The sequence below is a fragment of the Aethalodelphis obliquidens genome, unplaced genomic scaffold (assembly GCF_003676395.1).
Source record: "Aethalodelphis obliquidens isolate GAN/ISIS:26980383/991018 unplaced genomic scaffold, ASM367639v1 scaffold17, whole genome shotgun sequence".
Lineage (NCBI taxonomy): Eukaryota > Metazoa > Chordata > Mammalia > Artiodactyla > Delphinidae > Aethalodelphis > Aethalodelphis obliquidens.
The window spans coordinates 2,919,306-2,939,691 of NW_020837961.1; the positions used below are offsets into that span (position 1 = coordinate 2,919,306).

Consider the following 20,386-nt stretch of genomic DNA (forward strand, 5'->3'; position numbering starts at 1 on the left):
GCAACTAAGCCTGTGTGCCACAACTACTGAAGCCCGCGTGCCTAGAGACCGTGCTCCATAACAAGAGAAGCCACCGCAATGAGAAGCATGCGCACTGCAACGAAGAGTAGCCCCCGCTCGCCGCAACTAGAGAAAGCCCATGCACAGCAACAGAGACCCAATGCAGCCAAAAATAAAGAAATAAATACACTGGGCTTCCCTGGTGGCGCAGTGGTTGAGAGTCCGCCTGCCGATGCAGGGGACACGGGTTCGTGCCCCGGTCCGGGAAGATCCCACATGCCGCGGAGCAGCTGGGCCCGTGAGCCATGGCCGCTGAACCTGCGCGTCCGGAGCCTGTGCTCCGCAACGGGAGAGGCCACAACAGTGAGAGGCCCGCATACCGCAAAATAAAAATAAAAAAATAAAAAATAAATACACTTATTAAGGAAAAAAAACTTTTTGAGGGCTCCAACAGCTTTTGTTTATATGAATTATCTACATCATTACTTGGCATATTAAAAATTGAAACTGAGAAACTTAAAAATATGTATTCATTGGTTAATTAAACATAATAAACCCATTATACATTAACATAAAGGTTTTTTTAGTGAGAGGTAGCTATATTTTCAAAACAGAAAAAATGAGAGGAAGGGTGGTGGTGGTTTATAGTTCTACAAATGTGTTTAATGTTTGGCCTAGTAGAAGGCAGCTGGATTCTCATATCTGCTTCTGTATTCAGTCTTTTGTGATGTCCTTTTCTGGCTGAAGTATATAAAGTATGGCCTCACACAGATGGGTAGTTGGAAAAGGGAGGAGAGTTTTAACAGCTTCTTCAAATAATCTTCCTGATACACTGCACCAAAGTTTGACAAACGGTAGTTCCTTACACCTGCTGTTGCATTGAGGAACATAACACTCAGTCAGCTTTTAAAAATTTTCTTTTATTAAAACCCATCCGCCTTACTTACACACTGAATGGGTCTTTCTATTCATGTGTGATTTTATAACATCATGCATTCGTCATTGAATTTAGGTCTTCCAAATTTTGGCGTGTTACACAATATAAAAAAAAAATCACATTTGTTAGTATCACTACCAGTCTCATGTCAAAAGGCCTTAATTATTGGGAAGCTGTCAAGCTTATGGGATTGGACATGTTTTCCTAATGTCTAATTTTTACTTGAAAGCTAAAATTTTATCCTTGGGAAAGTGCTATCAGCTGTTTTCCTTGAAGTGACAAGCTCAGTTTGTCCATTTTCAGGAAAATATCGGCCAAGTACCCTAGTCTTAGTAACCACGATTTGTCCATTTTTTGTTCTTTCCCACAGAAATAGCTTTCCATGAAAAAACCAAGTGCAGGACCCTTCTGCGAGCAGGGCCCGTGGACGGCTGAGCTTGCAAACCTATGAGGCTGCCCCGACCTTGTTTCCTATGTGATTCTTCCCCTTACTTCCTTTTCCTTTTTGCTGCTTAATATCCTCATAGATACAAGGAGAAAATGGAAAGCCCTCAAGCTAACTTGGGATGGAATCAGAAGAATTTAAAAATGCTTTATATTAAATAATGGTTTTAAATATATTAATTAATTGGTTTGGATGGTCACCAGCAGTCCTTTTTGTAGTTACTGTAGTAATCTTTAAAGGTACATATTTTTACTTAATTTATTTAGCATTTCTCATTTAGAGAGTGTTTCTCTTTAGGAATTTTATCTTTGGAGCCCCTTTTCCCCCCAGAAAGTTCTCTGCCTCCTCTTCCCTATTAAGGTAATTATGAGCCATTATGTGGAATTATAAAATATTTAAACTTTTTATGCAAACATTTGTGTGATATGAAAGTATGACCTAATCATAACTGTAAAGAGTGTGTTAGACAACTTTTTTTTTTTTTTTTTTTTTTTTGCGGTACGCGGGCCTCTCACTGCTGTGGCCTCTCCCGTTGCGGAGCACAGGCTCCGGATGCGCAGGCCCAGCGGCCATGGCTCACGGGCCCAGCCGCTCCGCGGCACGTGGGGTCTTCCCGGACCGGGGCACGAACCCGCGTCCCCTGCATCGGCAGGCGGACTCTCAACCACTGCGCCACCAGGGAAGCCCGAGACAACCTTTAAAGCTGAGTTTTTGGTCTTATGCTAATACCGATAAGACTAGTTTTTGGTGTCCTCACCCACTCCCATACCCTCAAAAAAAGATCCTCACCAGGAGTAATTTCAACAGCCTCCTGTGCGTGATTAATACTTTAGATTCAGGATAATGTAATGTATTACAAATTGTTTCAGTTTGATAGCGCGGAATAAACAAACAGTACCTCGCAATGTATTTAAAACTTCTCTAACCTTCTTACTATTTTTCTCGAATTATATCTTTGTTATCCTCTAGTTTGAGTATCTTTTTTTCTTTTTTTACTGGCTCCCTTTTTCCTTTTTGGTCTAAATAAATATGCTGCCTTCACTCTTTCCACTTGTCCTGCTTATGTTAAGACACCAGTGGTTGGTTTCCTTTGTCATCACAACATGTGGTTTACTTCTCATAATGGTGCTCTGAGATTCGGTGTGCTTCAGTAATCAGCTACTGCAGCAGAATATCTGAAAGGGTAGCGCTGCCTTGGGGAAGGGACTGGAAGTTTTCCCGCTCCCAACTTTGAGATGATAAGTTTGCCCTGGTAAGAGCTGAAATGTCCACTTGTACATTCTATGAGGTCAGTGGTCACTATAGATTCCTGCATCCCTTCTCGCTTAGAGAAATTCCCCCTTTAGGTGATTGTCTCACTTTCTTCCCTACTGCATTTTTATCTTTATTGTAAATACCATGCTTTCTGGTAGTGTGTATGATATTTTTTTAATTCATTTTTTATTGAAGTATAGTTGAATTACAATGTTGTATTAATTACTGCTATACAGCAAAGTGATTCAGTTATACATATGTATATATATTCTCTTTCATATTCTTTTCCGTCATGGTTTATCACAGGATACTGAATATAGTTCCCTGTGCTATGCAGTAGGACTTTGGCGTTACCTAGTCTATATATATTAGTTTGCATCTGCTAACTCCAAACTCCTAATCCATCCCTCCCCCACCCTCCTCCCCCTTGGCAACCACCAGTCTGTTCTCTGTGTCCCTGATTCTGTTTCTGTTTCGTAGATAGGTTCGTTTGTGGTATATTTTAGATGCCACATATAAGAGATATCATATGGTATTTGTCTTTTTCTGACTTAATTCACTTAGTATGATAATCTCTGGTTGCATCCATGTTGCTGCAAATGGCATTATTAGTTTTGGTTTTTGTTTTTAAAAAGTCCACTGAATTGAATGGTAGGTTGTAAAATTTCGGCCCAACAGATTTTTTTTTTTTTTGGCTTCACCTCCTTGAAAAAGCATTACCTATAAAATACAAGCCATCAAGAAAAATAGGTTTTATTATACATTTGCTCCAAGGCAGCCTTTTAGTAACCATTTCATGTGATGCACAGTACATTTTGCTTATGTCCACCACACTATTGAACTAACCAGGATGATTTCTGAAGGTCATACCTGATTTCTTGTATTCCTGTCCTGTCTCACTTTGTCTTGGGGGTTAAGTGTAGAATGAATGAGTGAATGCTACTTATTCTGTTTAGTGTTTCATTATAGATTTATGGTTGTGTGTTAATACAGTGAACTGCTACTTTATGGCACAATCAGGAGGTATAATCTTCCGTGATTGTGATTCATCTGGCCAGTTGTGAGCAGTTCTAACAATTATAGTTGTCTGAGACATACAGTGAAATATTCTGGTCTTGTCCTTTAAAAATACCAGCATGGTAGTAATTGACCATTTCAAAGCGCAACTAAAATATGAATAGGGTGAAATACTCTGTTTGCCTTTTCAGAGCTTTTAAGGAGAGGGAGAAATTAGATGGGTGGTTTGGGCTTTGTTTGTTTATTCATTTATTTATGAGAAGGAAGATTGAATATTGTCATCTTAAACTCATGTGGTCATGGTGGGAGGCTGGCTTCTTCTCTAAGGGAACATTTAAAAAATTTCTGTGGCATCTAAAATATTTTCTATATTGAGACAGTCTCTTCTATATTTAATTATTTTCCAGGCAAATTTACTTGGAAGCATTTCCTGTCTGGAGTATATTTAATTACATCAGATGGGCAGTCACAGTTCTATTCCTGGTCGTGAAGTCCACTGATGAATGCTGCTGCTTATAAATACTGTTATTTTCGTTTAGAGTGAAGATTATTGAACCATTATGAAAATTTATACATATTTATTTGAAAACCTCAGATTTAAAAAATGAAAATATGCTTGTTAAAATTAAATTCCTGAAGAGTCAGGAGAGTCTTTGGAAGCAGACAGTATCACGTATGCCTTTGTATACCTTTTGCACAGTGTGTATTGCTGTTACGGTAGGTCCTCAGCAGTGTCCTGGTTCCATGCTGGTGTCGATCAAACTCCCAGAATTAGCATTAGTTAACATTTCTAGGAGAGGCATCACAGATCCACCTGCATTAACACATCAATACAACATTAATTAATGGGTTGCCCAAACCTTGAGTGCAGCTGAATTTTTAGAATATCTTGGAAGGAATAAAATCAACCCTTATTGCATCCTTATGACATATACCAGTCGTCAGCGTGCTTTTTCGTGTATTTCGTCAATCAGACTTTTCTGCAGCGTTGAATGTTTGGTGATGGCATCTCCACTGTTAGGAGATAAGCCTCCTAAGGTCAAAGGTGTCAAGTAATGTTCGATGTTCATGGTCACAGAATCAAATAAAGACATAGGTCTTCTCTGTCCCTGATACAGAACATTATTTATTTTTAAAAATGAATTTAACATATATTGCTTTTATGTTACTTAAACTTTAAATTTGATCTAAAAGAAATATAATATATATCATATAATTCACCCACTTTAAATGCCTACAATTTAAATACCTTTAAAGGAAAGAGGCCAGAGCACAGAATGTCCATTCTAGTAGGCTTTGGTTGATTCATCAGTCTTTTTTGTTGCAACTGGGTGTTTTCCCCTCTCGAACCATGCATCCCTCATCAATAAAGCACAGCATTCCCCCCCCCCATTTAAATAACCTTTCTAGCTTCATTCCAATACAGAAATGGGTTTTCACTGGCCATCAGTACTATTTCACAACAGAGCATAACTATGTAATTAGTGTATTTTAAAAGTTAGGTCCACTAATATTATAAGTAACAAGCCAAATCTTGCCAGAAGATCTTTTGTAAGTATGACTTTTTAACGAACTAAAACAACTTACGGTTGTCTAAAGGTAGTCATCATTTTTAGAGGTAAAAACACACCGCCACAGTGGGCTTCCCTGGTGGCGCAGTGGTTGAGAATCTGCCTGCCAGTGCAGGGGACACGGGTTTGAGCTCCTGGTCTGGGAAGATCCCACATGCCGCGGAGCAACTAAGCCTGTGCACCACAACTATTGAGCCCGCGCGTCTGGAGCCTGTGCTCCGCAACAAGAGAGGCCGCGACAGTGAGAGGCCCGCGCACCGTGATGAAGAGTGGCCCCTGCTCACCGCAACTAGAGAAAGCCCTTGCACGGAAACAAACACCCAACACAGCCAAAAATAAATAAATTAATTAAAAAAAAAAAAACACCGCCACAAAATTACTAACTTCTGCACCAGAAAATATTGGAAGTGTTCTGGTAGTATTTAAGAATATTGAAAATGTATATCAAATAATATCGGGGTTTATAAACCTTCTGTAAAACTGATGATGTAGTTATGTAGGACTTTTAATAATTCAAATTATTGCTACCATTAAGAAAAACACCTTTTACTTAACCTTTTTTTCTAAGTTTGACAGCATTTAATTTGCAGAGTAAGCGATGTTAAAAAGAAAACCTCTAAACTATTGTCCAATTATCACTATAATTTTTAAAAAGTAAGGGCATTTTAATATTTCCTCTCTGGCTGCCAAAGTAGGAAGATAAAGATTTCAGAATAAAGAATAGTTACCACCAGGAAATCTTATCCCAAGATAGACCATCTGAATGGAAATATTACCCCTCTACCCCCATCTTGCTACTAGCTAACGTTTGGGACCAGCCATATAGTTAAGATAACTTTAAGAACGTAAAAGGATTGTAGGAATCTGCCAGTCAAACCACTTAATAAAATTTATTTTTTTCTATGTAATCACTGACGTTCATCCTCTGCTTTAAGATTTTTAGTTACACTTAGCACTGATATTTGTGAGACAGTCCATACGTAACGTGTGTCAAAATTGTACCCTACCGCCTGGTACAAAGAAAGGGTTTTGTAAATCATAGCAGTTATTGTTGCTTGTAGGAAAGGCCTAATTATTAAGAAACTTCCCGTATGTTTAGTGAAATCTGCCTCTCTGTATCTCAGTCTGTGGTTCTGGGTATCTCTTAAAGCAGCACAAATGAATATTCGTGTTCCATTTCCATGTAAGTGTGCTTCAGATATTTAATGAGACCCTGCTCGGTTCAGCCTCTTCTCTAGGTTACACATTCCTAACTTCTTATAACTTTTCTGAACACCTTATCATCTTGATCTTCTGCTGTTTGAACATTACAGTTACTCATTATCTGTCCTAAGTCATGATGTCTAGAATGGGTTGCTGTAAACCACATGCAGGCTGTAGGCTATAGGAGAGCTTCCTGTCCCCCTCCCTCTGGGCCTTATGTGTCTGCTAATGTAACCTGAGATTTTATTAGGGTTTTCAGTCACCTTGGAGCTTTGGGCCAGCTCCCTTTTACAGATAGCCCCTCCCACCTCCCACCCCCACCCCCCCACGCTACGAATTGTTCCTCCAGCCTGATCTTCCCTCTCCTGTACTTGTAAGAGTGACACTTTGGTGGTACACACGGTACACTGTTAAATTTAGATTTGCTGGTTTTCATCTACTCTTCACCTGTCACGTTATTTAAAACACCTCATTTTGTCAGTAAGCAAATTGGACATCTTTCATGGTTGCACAACTATCCTATGTCTGCTTCCTCAGCTTAAAATAAAGCTGGTGTTATACTACTTCACAGGTTACTCTTGAAAATGTGTAAGTGGAATTACTTATGCATTTATTCTTTGAGCAATTACTGTGTGTTAAGTACGAGAGACAAAACATTTTATCCTTGACAATATGAGATGAAATGTTGTATGGTCCCTGCTTTCAGCTAATTTACATTCCAGTTTGTGGTCAGTATTTCTCTTTTTGTTAAATAAAAATAAGAGTGATAATTAACTACTGTGCTCGTGCAAACATATTAATCATAAGGGAATAGGTTACATGCCAAATTAGTAATAAAGATAGTAATTGCTTTTTTGTTTGCAGTACGCGGGCCTCTCACCGCTGTGGTCTCTCCCGTTGCGGAGCACAGGCTCCGGACGCGCAGGCTCAGCAGCCATGGCTCACGGGCCCAGCCGCTCCGCGGCATGTGGGATCTTCCTGGACCGGGGCACGAACCCATGTCCCCTGCATCGGCAGGCGCACTCCCAACCACTGTGCCACCAGGGAAGCCCAGTAATTGCTATTTATATTTGGAGTGGTACTCTATGAAATACTGAAGTCAGGAGCCCACTTTCAGGCCTCGTCCTTAGACAAAGCGGTGAAATGATTGGCAACCAGTGTACAAGGACTTCCCCTCTGAGGCTGAGCATTTTGAGGTGAAGTCTGGTCTCATTAAAACAGGTTCTTGGGAATGAGGTAAGCTTTGTGAAATCAGCTGTTAAAGTCTGTGCATTTTGAAAAGCCCCGTTCTGTATGTTGGAATTTCTTACTCGCTTACAGCCTTCTTTATTTTTCTTTGTTTTTCTGCATGTCTCTATTTCGTGCCATCTTTATTTTGGCGGGGGGGGGGGGGGGCGTGACCAAGGATTGAACCTGGGCCATGACGGTGAAAGCGCTAAGTCCTAACCGCTGGGCCGCCAGGGAACTCCCCATTTCATGCCATCTTTTAATCGTTCTCTTCTAACGTGGCCCATGTAAATAGTGGGCATATTTATTATAGACAGGTTACATTAGTTCTCCAGTTATGAGTCAGGTGCAACATAAGCAGTTTGTTGTCAGACAGGTTTTTTTAATTAAAGACATAGCCTAAAGATTTCTTTGAATATATCTTTAGAGTATGTCTGGGTGATCTTTTTTGGACTCACAATTCGATCTTTCTAGGTGCTAATTCAAGTAATGGTTCCTCGTATTTCTAAAGTCTTCATTTAAATTAAACTCAGATGTGTATTCAACAGTTATTACGTATCAGGCACAGTGTTGGTGTCTCTCATTTTATTGTGTAATTAAATTATTTTAAATAAAGAACCTGAAGTACCTTTTTATTGGTCAGAGTAGAAAAAATAAAAATTCTAGCCCCGATTTCCTCTGTGAGGAGGATGTGGGGGGGGACCTGTCTGAAGTTCACCCGAGGATGAAACAGATTATGTGAAATGTAGGGATGAATTACAGTGTGAAGAATTTGTCAGATAATCAACTTCTGTTTTGTTTTGTTTTTTGTTTTGTTTAGAAAGAAATCGTAATACTAATGGGATGCTTTGGGTTTAGGAAAAGAGAAGTGAAGCTTCTGACCGTACCTTGCACAGTTTTGCGTTGGCTTGGTGCTCAATGGGTTTGGTGTGGTTGTGTAGAAAATAGCACTTTAAAATGTCATTTCTTTGATGAACAATAAAACATTCGGGTTCAAATTTGTAAAATTTTATGTTTCCAGATATTGAAGAATAAATTCTTCCTGCCTCTCCAAGAGATTTTCTCCAACCTCTGTAGTTTTTCCTCTGGGGAAGGGAGAAGAGGGAAAGCAATCAGCATACGTATAGTGGATAAAGTAAATTATATGAGAACCTGGAGTTCTATTTTGTGCTCTTCCAAACTACTAACTCTATAATCTCATACACTTAATTTTTCTGGGAAAGGACGAATCCATTATTTTACTGCTTCCTTGGGTGCTGACCAGGCTTAATTAAATGTTTGCAAAGCACTTGGAGATCTGTGGATAAACACTATAGATGCTCTACATAAATAAACACATATTAATCCTAAATGTGGTTGATAATTACTGAGAAGAACAGACCATTTTTCTCAATTTCATAGTAATTAAAAAGGGCATACTTTGGGTGGAAAAAAGTATAAATGAATATGATGGGTTTAAATTTAGCATGGAAAGGCTTAAGTAATGTCTTGAATTGTGTTATCATCTATCCTTTGGGTCACTGTTGCTGATAATTTAGAAGTCACTAGAAGTTCTTAGGCAGAAGGCTGTTACGTGGTCCTTTTTCTAGCTGGGTCTATTTAATGCTATTTGCTGAATCTAGATGGTTAAGGAATAGGGTAAATAGAACCAAAATCAGCCTAAGGGTGATTTTTTTCTTATTTGTGTAAAATCTGTAATATGGGATTCTCTTAAATCTTCAGTTCGTATTTTATGTTTGGCATATCATAACCTGGTATAATTGTATTTCATTGTACAAGGTAGTAGGGATAGTAAAATTTCAGTACTGCAGTCATGAGTTTTGAAATGTGTAGGTTGTAGGCGTGGAGCCAGGTTGGGAGAGAAATCTCACCAGTCTCAGCACAGAAGAGCATCAGTGCCTGAGGATGTGCGACTCTGACCTCATCTCTCAGGGTCCCCGATGAGGATAGTTTCCTCCTCCAGAGAGGTGACAGGTTTTTCTGCAAAGACAAGCAACGCAAAATCTTCCCCGAAAAGGTCGGCCGCCATCAGCATGGAGGTGACCTGACTTCACCTTGGAGACAGGTTTCCGTCGCGTGGGCCTGTGGGGCATGGGCTGGATGGGTGAAAGTTGTGCCGCTTGATCACTTAGTTCTTGAGTTGCCATTGGCTCTATTTGCGTGTGTAGTAAAACACACATAACATTTAAATTGATCATTTTAACCATTTTTAAGGGTCCAGTTCAGTGGCATTAAGTACATTCACCTCATTATGCAGCCATTGCCACCATCCATCTCCGGAACATTTTCGTCTTCCCAGGAGAAACTCCATACCCATTAAACATGACTCCTCATTTCTCCCAGCCCCTGGCCACCACCGTTCTCCTTTCTGTCTGTGAAGTTGATACAAGTGTAGTCGTACAGGGTTTGTCTTTCTGTGACTGAACCATTTCACTTTAGCACAGTGTCTTCAAGGCGTGTCCCTGTTGTAGCTCGTTAGAGAATCTTGTTCCTTTTTAAGACCGAATATCCCATCGTATTGATATGTATATACCACATTTTGTTTATGCATTCATTCATAGATGGACGCTTGAGTTGCTTCTAGCTTTTACCTTTTTTTTTTTTTTTCGGTACGCGGGCCTCTCACAGTTGTGGCCTCTCCCGTTGCGGAGCGCAGGCTCAGCGGCCATGGCTCACGGGCCCAGCCGCTCCGCGGCATGTGGGACCTTCCCGGGCCGGGGCACGAACCCGGGTCCCCTGCATCGGCAGGCGGACTCTCAACCGCTGCGCCACCAGGGAAGCCCCAGAGCAGAAGTTTTTAATTTTAGTGAATCCAACTTACCCATTATTTCTTTCACGCATCATGTTTGGTGTTGTATCTAAAAAGGCATCACCATACTCAAGGTTGTCTACGTTTCCTCTTAGTATCTTGTAGGAGTTCTGCAGTTTTGCGTTTTACATTTAGGTCTGTGATCCATTTTGAGTTAATTTTTGTGGGTGGCGTAAGGCCTGTTTCTAGGTGATGTGATGCTTTTTGCGTGTGGATGTCCATTTGTTCCAGCACCATTTGTTGAAGAGACTCTCTTTGCTCTATTATATTGCTTTTTCCCTTTGTCAAAGAACAGCACTGTTTACTTTTAAATAATTCATTTGTTATAGAAAAATATCTGGGACTTTTTTTGTTAGGGACTGGTTTACAGGATCAAATATGGTCTTGCTAATGTCCATTCCCAGTCACTGGGGGTTTCATTCATTCAAAAAGTGTTGATTGTATACAGCACGTAGCGTGCTATGCACTGCAAGTCTAGTGGCACGCAGGCAAGCATGGTGTCAGCCGTCAAGGAGAGGGGTGTGTAGCAGGGGAAAAGCAAACACTAATTGCACATAAGTTCGTGATTAAGCATGAACTCACGGCATGACAGGAGAGTGATATACAACATGATGGTAGTTTTGAGGGCATTTCACCAGTGGGTTTTGAGGGGTGGCGTAGGAGCGATCAGGAAAGGGAGGGTGAGGGCGAGTTCAAGGCAGAAGAAATAACACGTGAAAAGGTCCTCTTGCCCCTTCAAGGAAGCAAGAGCCGCTGAGGTTACCTGAGGGTCTGAGTGTGGGGTGAGTCTTGAAGACACGCAGGTCTTGCAGATACCACAAGAGTTGTAGTCTGTGCGCTGAGAGCAGTGGGAAGCCATGCGTGTGTCTGGGTTGGAAATGGGGGCTCAGTGCATTCAGATGACATGACCAGATTTTAGTTTTTCAGAGATCTCAGAGGCAGTCTGTCAAATGGGTTGAGTGGACGAGGTTAGAACTGAATCCAGACAGTTCAGTAAGGAGACTTTTGCAGTTTTCGCGGCAAAAAATAATGATTGGAGTGGGGTGGCAGCAGCGGAGATGGAGAGAAATCTGAATTGTAGGGAAGGTAGAGACGTAATTAGTGGGACACTGTGACGGATCGGATGTGGACAAGGGTGTTAAGGGTGACTGGTCGACGTCTCAGGCATTATAACAGAACCGTGGTGGTCCTTCATTTGAGAGGGCGGTGCGGTGAGGGAGTGACGGAACCAAAGTAGGTGATTCCTCAGAGGTTTGGGTGTGAAGTGGGGAAGAGGTCAGACAGTGGCCACGGGAGAATGTAGGATCCTGGCAAGGTTTCCGGTTTTGGTTTTGTTTCTGAGACGGGAGAGACCTGAACATATTAAAAAGTGGAGGGCTTCCCTGGTGGCGCAGTGGTTGGGAGTCCGCCTACCGATGCAGGGGACGCGGGTTCGTGCCCCGGTCTGGGAGGATCCCACGTGCCGCGGAGCGGCTGGCCCCGTGAGCCATGGCCGCTGAGCCTGCGCGTCCGGAGCCTGTGCTCCGCAACGGGAGAGGCCACAACAGTGAGAGGCCCGCGTACCGCAAAAAAAAAAAAAGAAAGTGGAGAACCTCTAGTTGTGGGCGAGAGGTTGAGTGGATGATATAAGAAGTCTGTGGAAGGGGCATGCTGGGGTAGAAGGATGCCAGATCGAGAAGTGGAGGGCCTGGCTGCCTTCAGGTGTGCAGGGAGAGGAAAGAGAATAGGTGGTGTGGGAGCCAGCTTAGGGAGCAGCGGGTACGGGCAGCTCCGAAGTCAGGTACTCAAGTAGCTAGATTTTCCATCGCTGTTTTCGATCGTGGATACCGTTTATAGATAGATGCGACCATGAGAACCGGACCAGGGCTTCCAAGCTAAAATGTCAACAGTAATGCTGTCTTTTCCAATAACCTACTAACCCGGGTGGAATTCAGTGTGGTAGAATTACACAACCTTATTAAATTTCAACTTTCTACCTCTAAAAGAAGTTTGATTTGGTTTTTATAAAAAAAAAACCCGAGTGGGTTTATTTTGATATAATTTGCAAGGTGCTGTGTGTGTGTGCCCGAGTGTGTGTATGGGTGTTTGTGAAAAATCACACCTTCTAAATTTATACAAAGCTTGCATTTTGTGAATTTCTGGTGGGTACTTGTTTCCTACAGCACGGTGATATTCGAGGGTGGGGACGAGGTCACAGCCAACCCTGTTTCTTCCCCTTGGTGAAAAATCATATTTTAGTTCAAAGCTGTTCAAGTGAGTCCTTGCTCTGCTCTCCCACCCTGTCTTCAGAGATATTATTTGGAGTCAGCAATCAATGGATTCCATCCCTCTGAGACTTGCTTAACCTACAGCCGCTGATAAAATACAGGCAAGAGCTCGTTACTTTATCTGAATTGTCCATTGCTACCTTAATGAGTGAAATGGTTAAGTAGAGGAGGGGGCGAGCCTTAAGGAATGTGTGTACCGTTTGAGCTGAATATTTCAGTGTATATAGGGAGAGGGAGGGCGAGAGAGAAATCCACTTACATCACTAGAACTGCATTGAGTGTGAGCCTTGCAGGTTAAGAGACAGACTCCAGTGTCTTGCTTTCTGCAGGAAGCAGCAATGCCGCCTGTTTCCTAAGAGGAATTTTTTATTTAGAAAAGGAAGCTTTCTCTCTACCCAGGAAATGGCTTTCCTTGTGCGTTGCTATGCCAACTGCCTGCAGCCATGGTCCTCCAAAGTAAGCACAATAATGTAATTATATTGGTGTATTGCATTCAGACTCGTGCTTCTCAAGATTGTGTGTGTGCATGTGCCGTGTTTCTGTTAGTGACTCTCTTGCTGGCAGTCATGCTTGTGTTGAGTGTAAGGGACAGACATCATTAGATCAAATGTCCATCAGTGTCATGCCGCCGAGATTAATTGTGCAAACTTGGTTAGTGGAGTGGGACAGAGATGACTGGTCACCGCTCCGTCAGCATCACTGGCAGCCAGGGAGGAGGTCCCGATTCACACGCTCTGCCCTGGTTCTTTCTTTCTTTCTCTTTCTCCTTTCTTCCTTGGTCGAAGGGGTCCGTATGTGTGATTGCAAATGAGACAAGAGTATTAACAATGCTTGGCTGAGTGCTGAAGACCGGTTCCTCCACCACCCTGACGGAGATCATTCTCTGGGAAGCCTTTTGGAGGGGAGTCTGTGTGCAGTCAGCCATTTTAGCTTTTTTTTTTTCCCCCTTTTCTTTTGCCTCTCGTTCTTCGGTCTCAGAAATGATCTTGTTCTCCGGGAGGACTGAGAGCTGGATAAGGTTTCCTCAGTCTCGTCGTAGCCGGAGATGGCTAGAGTTTCAGCGTTATAAAAATGGAGACCGGCAGGGTCGTGCGGATCCCTTTTCTGGTCCACAAGTATGAGGGTTTTCAGCTCACCGGTAGTGAGACTTGAAGCTGCAGCTGGCTCTCCTCCTCTTTTTTTTCTTTCTTTCTTCTTCGTTTTTCCTTTAATTCAGTGCTGTCAAGGGTGACTTGGCATCCATGAGAGACTGGTACATGATGTGTAAGTTCAGTCCAGCATATGTTTCTTCATTATGAAACCACTAGCAATCCCAGCTAACCATGGAGTTATGGGCCAGCAGGAGAAACACTCAGTAAGTACCTCAAATGCCGCTGTGCTTCCACCTTGCGTCATAGGGAACGGCTTTAAAATGGGGATGATCGCTGTGTCTCTTCAGGGGAGGCATGTTTTCTAGAGGGTCTGAGAGTCTGCTTGGAGGAGGGAGGGTAAGTTACAGCTGGCTTGTTCTTCCCATTCTGTTGTGATTTAACCATTTTTTTCAACAAGACCAGCAGTCCATTTAAAGCAAGATCACAAACATTGTGACACACCGGACGGCTGATTTTTATAATCAGAGATTAAAACTTGGCAGTTCAGCTTTAACTCAGCACTTGAATAGTCTCGTAAAAATATGTGTATCGTTGAATTTAATGAGAGATCATGAAAAGGTTATTGGGCACAGGCGTCTGTGGTACGGAATTCACATGTAGGCTTGAAGGAGGGAGGAGAGCTTCGGTTATTGATTTGGTAATAAAACCATCAGTGGGACTCATCGGACTTCTTCACAGGAATTAACAGGTGATGAGAACACAGAATTTTTTTGTTTGTTTCATGCCACAAGTATTGCTTCTTTATAATTGATCCCATGAGTCAGCTCTGCATTTGTCACGCTGAAATCCCATAGGCAGCTACTGCTGTTTGTGAGAAACACTTTTCTATGGTTAATACCAAGTCCGAGCCTCCTGTTCTAGGAATGTGAATTCTCACTTTGCTGCCTTTATACCACCATGTTGGAAGTTTTCTGCCATCACACTAATTCATATGTGTGTGTCTCATATATATATTTAAATGTCCCAAATGAAAATGCATATATTTAGGCAGCTTATATAGTAATTAAAGTATTTTTAAATGCCTATTTTTATATTCTGGCCTCTAGCAAGTACTCTGTTAGGGTACAGGAATTATCTTTTATGTATGCTAAAAAGATTGAGATGTTAAACTTTGAAAATGGAGATAAATCGCTGAGGCTTTGAAAATGTATAGACAGAAGGACATGAATTAGAATATTTAGGTGCCTCGGTTTATGGATCTAATTTGGTTTTGTTCACCATCACGAACAAAATTGTTAACTAAATCCGAGAGGTTTTCTTAGATGAAGCTACCCATGAGGCATCGCCCTGCACGCCCAGAGAGCGGTGGGATGTTCCCGGGCAGTGGCTGTGTTGCAGGCGTGTTATGATGCGGGGCTTGGAGCCCAGCCCCCTCGTAATGAGATTCCTGTGGTACCTCGCTAATTAAATCTCTTCGGATCAGATCCAAAAGCAGACCAGCCTTATACTTAATTTCACTAATAAGAAAGGTCGTTATAGAGAAGTTCTACTCTAGTTAGACTTTAGTAACAGGGCCTCTGACGTGAAGCTCCTCTGCACTCGGGATTTTTTCAGGGACCAGTGAGGTGTGTTACTTACACTGCACTTGAGGAACCTTAGAAGCAAAGTTCAAATCACAGGCTCTTGGTTTACCTTTTTCACATGTCCTTTCTCAGAATGGGAGGAGGGGGGTACTGAAATTAATAATAATATAATTTTAATGAACAAAGAAAATAGTTTACTGGCGGGGGAGGAAAAAGTAGGACTAGATTTATGAAAAGGAGCAGTTGGGCCAGGTAATACCAAATAGTGTGTGGATGCCTGTCCCGTAAAGCGTATTTATTTCCTGACACGTGCTTTACGTTTTAGTGAATTCCAGGGTAATGCTTTGACAAAAGTAACCCTAGCCATAGAATAGCTTTGAGTCAAGTGATATCTAGAAAGCGTGTCAGTGGTATCTCCCACCATATTTCTGTTACCAATTGAGGTCCTAGAGTTCGCCGCCCAGATCCTCCTCTGGGGCAGGGTTGTCAGTTGGTACCCTCAGGATCTTGCTGCGTGGTCCTTGTTGATGAGGCCTTTGGTTATGTAGACTTTGCTGGTTAACGAGCAGACCTTTAAGACTTTAATTTCATGCAGGAGGTGAACAGGAGAACAGTGTCCTGGCTGTCACATAATAGGTGACTCAGTAAAGAGCTGTTGAGCAAACATGAGTGGGACACCCCTCTTCTGACCTATGAGGCTTTACGAGGGAAGTGTCAGAGCTCATTTTAAATGCGTGAAGTTTGGTAACGTCACAGATAACTTCCATTTTCGCCTCTTGGAGAAGTTTGTGGCTTTTTAAGTGGCTTTGACTGCGGAAGTGAGTGAGATACTACAAGGAACAACATTGAATCGGGGGCTTTTTTTGAAGCTGTGGTTGAGCAGGGGTAAACTCAGTTTTTCTACTTTGTGAGAATCTTTCAGATCTCACGGGCTTTTATTCTTTCCCTGTCGGGCGCCGTGCGTTCTCTCAGCTGCTGGCGCTTAATAGGTGCACGGTAAACACTGCTGACTTTCTCATCTGAATGAATTCGGGTTAGTGAAGCCCCATGTACCCTTTACACTAGTGCCTTGTATACGTTTTGTCACCCCTCCTCCCTGTCGCGGTTCCACCTGGCCGGGTGTGAACACCTGTGCGTCGCCAAGACGGCCCCCAGCACTGGGCTCTGTTCTCAGTGCCGCCTGGCGCTCAGTCCGTCTCCAGGGGAGCCTTGTGATTTGGGGGCTTTCGACAATAAAAGGAGATTATTAACGTTAAAAAATGTATGCTAAAACTCCATTTCAAAAGGACTGCTCTGGAACACTAGTGGCACAGACTGTTCATAGATGTTACACAAGAAAAGTTGCACAGGCTTAAGAAGTTGCGGAAAACCTGGGGGGTGACAGGAAAGGGCCATTGCTCCATTTACCAGCTGTTCCGTGTTCTACCCGCCCCCCCGCCTTTTTGCCCACCTCAGATGAACTGGCGGGAGGAGGGTGCCTTCAGCGTGCCTTTGAAAGTTGTGCGATATACGATGACTTAGAAACTTTGTAAATTTTTTACATGAATCACTTAAATCAACTTGGTATTACCAAACTGATCATCTAGTTTTCCTTTGCACATTTTATAGAAATTATTGATATATGTAGTGCGCTGTACTTATAATAAATGAGACTTCAGTCGTGATGAAATGATGACTTTTAAAAAGTGGCTTATGTAAGAAAATGCCTACTTGAATGCAGGGAATAAACAGCAATAGCTGTCATTTATTGAGCACTTATTGTATGACAGGCACTATGTACTACATATTATCTGAATTATCACAGCAACCCTTTAAAGAAAGATTTATCATCACCTTTTCAGAGATGATGAAAATGAGGCTTAGCGAGATTAAAAACTACCTTTTTCCCAGGACTGTAAGTGGTGGAACCATCACTGGAGCCCAGGTGTGTCTGATTTCACAGCCCTGCATTAACCACCACCCTGTACTGCTTCTCCTTCTGTGGCTAGATTTAGTCTAAATCAGGTGTTTGGATTGTATACTTATCAGAGCTGCTGTGAATTATTGGAATACACGACTTGAAAAACATGCTTGCTTTTCTTTGGCTACTCTTGTTTTTCCTGGTATGTGTGACATTCCAAGTTCATATAAAAGGGCAACAATATCATGATCAAAATTATTTTACAAACTTAAAAAAATAGTTTTATAAAACTATTTGATAGATGCAGTCAATAAGCTTCTATCCTTTTTTTTTTTTTTTTTCGCGGTACGTGGGTCTCTCACTGTTGTGGCCTCTCCCGTTGCGGAGCACAGGCTCCGGACGCGCAGGCTCAGCGGCCATGGCTCACAGGCCCAGCCGCTCCGCGGCACGTGGGATCTTCCCGGACCGGAGCCCGAACCCACGTCCCCTGCATCGGCAGGCGGACTCGCAACCACTGCGCCACCAGGGAAGCCCAGTACCTTCTCATTTTTAATTGCTGCTTAACTCTTTAAGCATAAACTTGATGCCTCAACTTCCTCTGCTCCCTTTGTAACTTCAGACGGCCTGACCGTGGCCACCTGTGCTCCGTGGGCAGCCCTGAGCCTGGCTGTTCCACGCCCCCATTTCTGCTTTGGTAGAGTCTGCATCTGCCATGGAGCCCGACTTCTGCTCACGACCACCTCTCTGAAGTCCACACTGGCCCTGGCTGGTCTGTAGCCACAAGTCATCGTTTCATGAGTCTGACTTCCTGTTGGTCACCGAGGACCTGTGTCATCTACATTCTCTCGCTTAGGAGCATATTTTTTTCCCAACTGTGCTTTTTTCGGTTAGGACAAGGTGCTCTGATTACAGATGCTAAGGGCCCCTTTTCTTTTCCGATTTTTCAGCCTACAGTGCTCTGTGCTTGACTTTCATTTGCTCCTTGTTTCCGTTCATATTTATCTCTGCTTCCTCTGAATAATGATTTAGTGCCACTTAATATGTAATTCTTCATTTTATTAATTGTTGTAATTGCTTTGGTCTCTGCGGTGAGATGAGACATCGTATCTGGAGTGAATTCTCCCCCTTCCTCATACCAGGTGTGAAGAATATGGTTGGAATTCAGAACTCTATCAACTGTTAAGAGTACAGAATAGAGAAGGCTTTTATAGGATGGAAGAATAGCAAGTGAGGGTCCAAAGGTATAAGGAATTAGAAGGTTATGAGAAAAACAATGAGATCATCACTATTGGAATAGATTATGTCAGCGAGAGTAGGTCAACACAGGTGACAGAGAGGAAGGTGTTAGGACACTTGGCAAATTAATGACTATAATATGAAGATCCAGCGAAGGAGTGTAACCTCCTTCTCCCTCCCACCCCCCTCCTGTCTTTAACTAGAAAAGATTCAAGGAAACTCAGTTTTGAAAAAATTGCTTTCATCCTACCATGACAATCTGACCTTGTCTGTAAACATTGGGTAGAGCGTCTTTTTAATATAATTTGATTGACGCATTTTCCTTAGCAGGGTAGAAAATAGCACCAAGATTAATCATAGGTGTTAAGTTACACCTCTTTTGGGTTAAGACTCTACCTCTTCTTTATCTGATCTTTATTTTGTCTATTATGACAGATATATTTCCCGAGATGAAATAAACTATCTCTTACTATCTCTTGGGGAGATTTTCCACTGTGCTAGCTAACAGAGGCCTGAGAGGAAGCAATATCCTATTGTTTTATTCAAGGACAAGGTCATCTTGCCTTGGATTTGGGCCAAGAAACCCTGGCAACAAATAATAGATCTTTTTACCCTGTTAGAAGTAAAGAAATATATTTTAAGAACTTGCCAACGCATTGCATACACAACTTGCGTGTATAAGATTGAAAAAAGCTCTATCTCATTGTAGGACATATTAAAGAACAATCCTTACTTTTAGTCAAAAGAAGAAGCAGACTTTACATCCTTGCTTTTAAACATTGTTTGGTAATGATCGATTTAAATAATAGACTACATAAAAATAAAATCAATTAAGATTAGTTGGAAAAGAGAATGATCAATTAAAAAAAGAATGCTCAAAATGCATCTTATTAGAATATCAAGTATTTCTTCTTTAACTATTTAACCATAGTAAGACTAAAGTTACAGTTTTATTTCTCATTTAAAATATCATACTTTATATGTTTGAAATACTGATGTTAAATTTAAACCAAAATAAATACTCTGTAAATTTGGTCATGTAGATATAATTATCCCTGAAATATAAACTGAAATTTCTTTAGTCCATTTCCTTGATTTTAGACCTGACCATACTCTTAAATATTTTATTCAGGTAATCTGTTTAAGAATTCTTTGAAGAGTGTTGGTTGAGTTTCCTTCTTTTTTCCTGTGCTTAATAATCATGTAAAAATTATTTTTATTTAATTTAAATCTTTAATGAAGTACCTTTTAGTGCTTACTTTATGTACCTAGTGAAAAAAAAAGGCAACTTACTACTGTCAGGTCTGTAGCAATCTTCTCTAAACTTTTTTTTTTTTTTTTTTTTTTTTTTTTTTGCGGTACGCGGACCTCGTGCCTCTCCCGTTGCGGAGCACAGGCTCCGGACGCGCAGGCTCAGCGGCCATGGCTCACAGGCCCAGCCGCTCCGTGGCATGTGGGATCCTCCCGGACCGGGGCACGAACCCGTGTCCCCTGCATCGGCAGGCAGACTCCCAACCACTGCACCACCAGGGAAGCCCCTTCTCTAAACTTTTGAAAATTTTTTCTACTTAGATCAAATGACCATTTTATCTTTATCCGTATATTTTATTTGGATTATGATTTACTTATGAGCTTTTAAAAATTTTTTTAAACAAAAGAAAATGAGTGCCGTTATATACATAGAGATATACTCGTGAGGGAGAGCGGGGTGCAAGTGTGTGTGTGTGTGTGTGTGTGTGTGTGATTTAAATGAAAGTTAGTAAATTTCCTCAAGGTCTCTGTTCAATTTCCTTGTCCTAAGATCTTTGCTTTCTCTGACGTCCTCATTTCTCTTCATCATTAAGAA

At 41.8% G+C, this 20,386-nt stretch overlaps 1 protein-coding gene across 8 annotated transcripts in view; it reads left to right on the forward strand.

Annotated features, from left to right (window-relative positions):
- The window catches only part of RAPGEF2 (Rap guanine nucleotide exchange factor 2), a 246,466-nt gene that overhangs the window by 140,355 nt on the left and 85,725 nt on the right, over nt 1–20,386 (forward strand). The window contains exon 1 of one of the 8 annotated variants that reach the window (XM_027116840.1): nt 13,248–14,084. The exons of the other annotated variants lie outside the window; for them this stretch is intronic. Within the exon in view, the coding sequence (XP_026972641.1) occupies nt 14,025–14,084 (60 nt within the window). The 5' untranslated portion in view covers nt 13,248–14,024. Of the gene's footprint in view, nt 1–13,247; nt 14,085–20,386 lie in introns of those variants that run through there. 8 annotated transcript variants of the gene reach the window in all.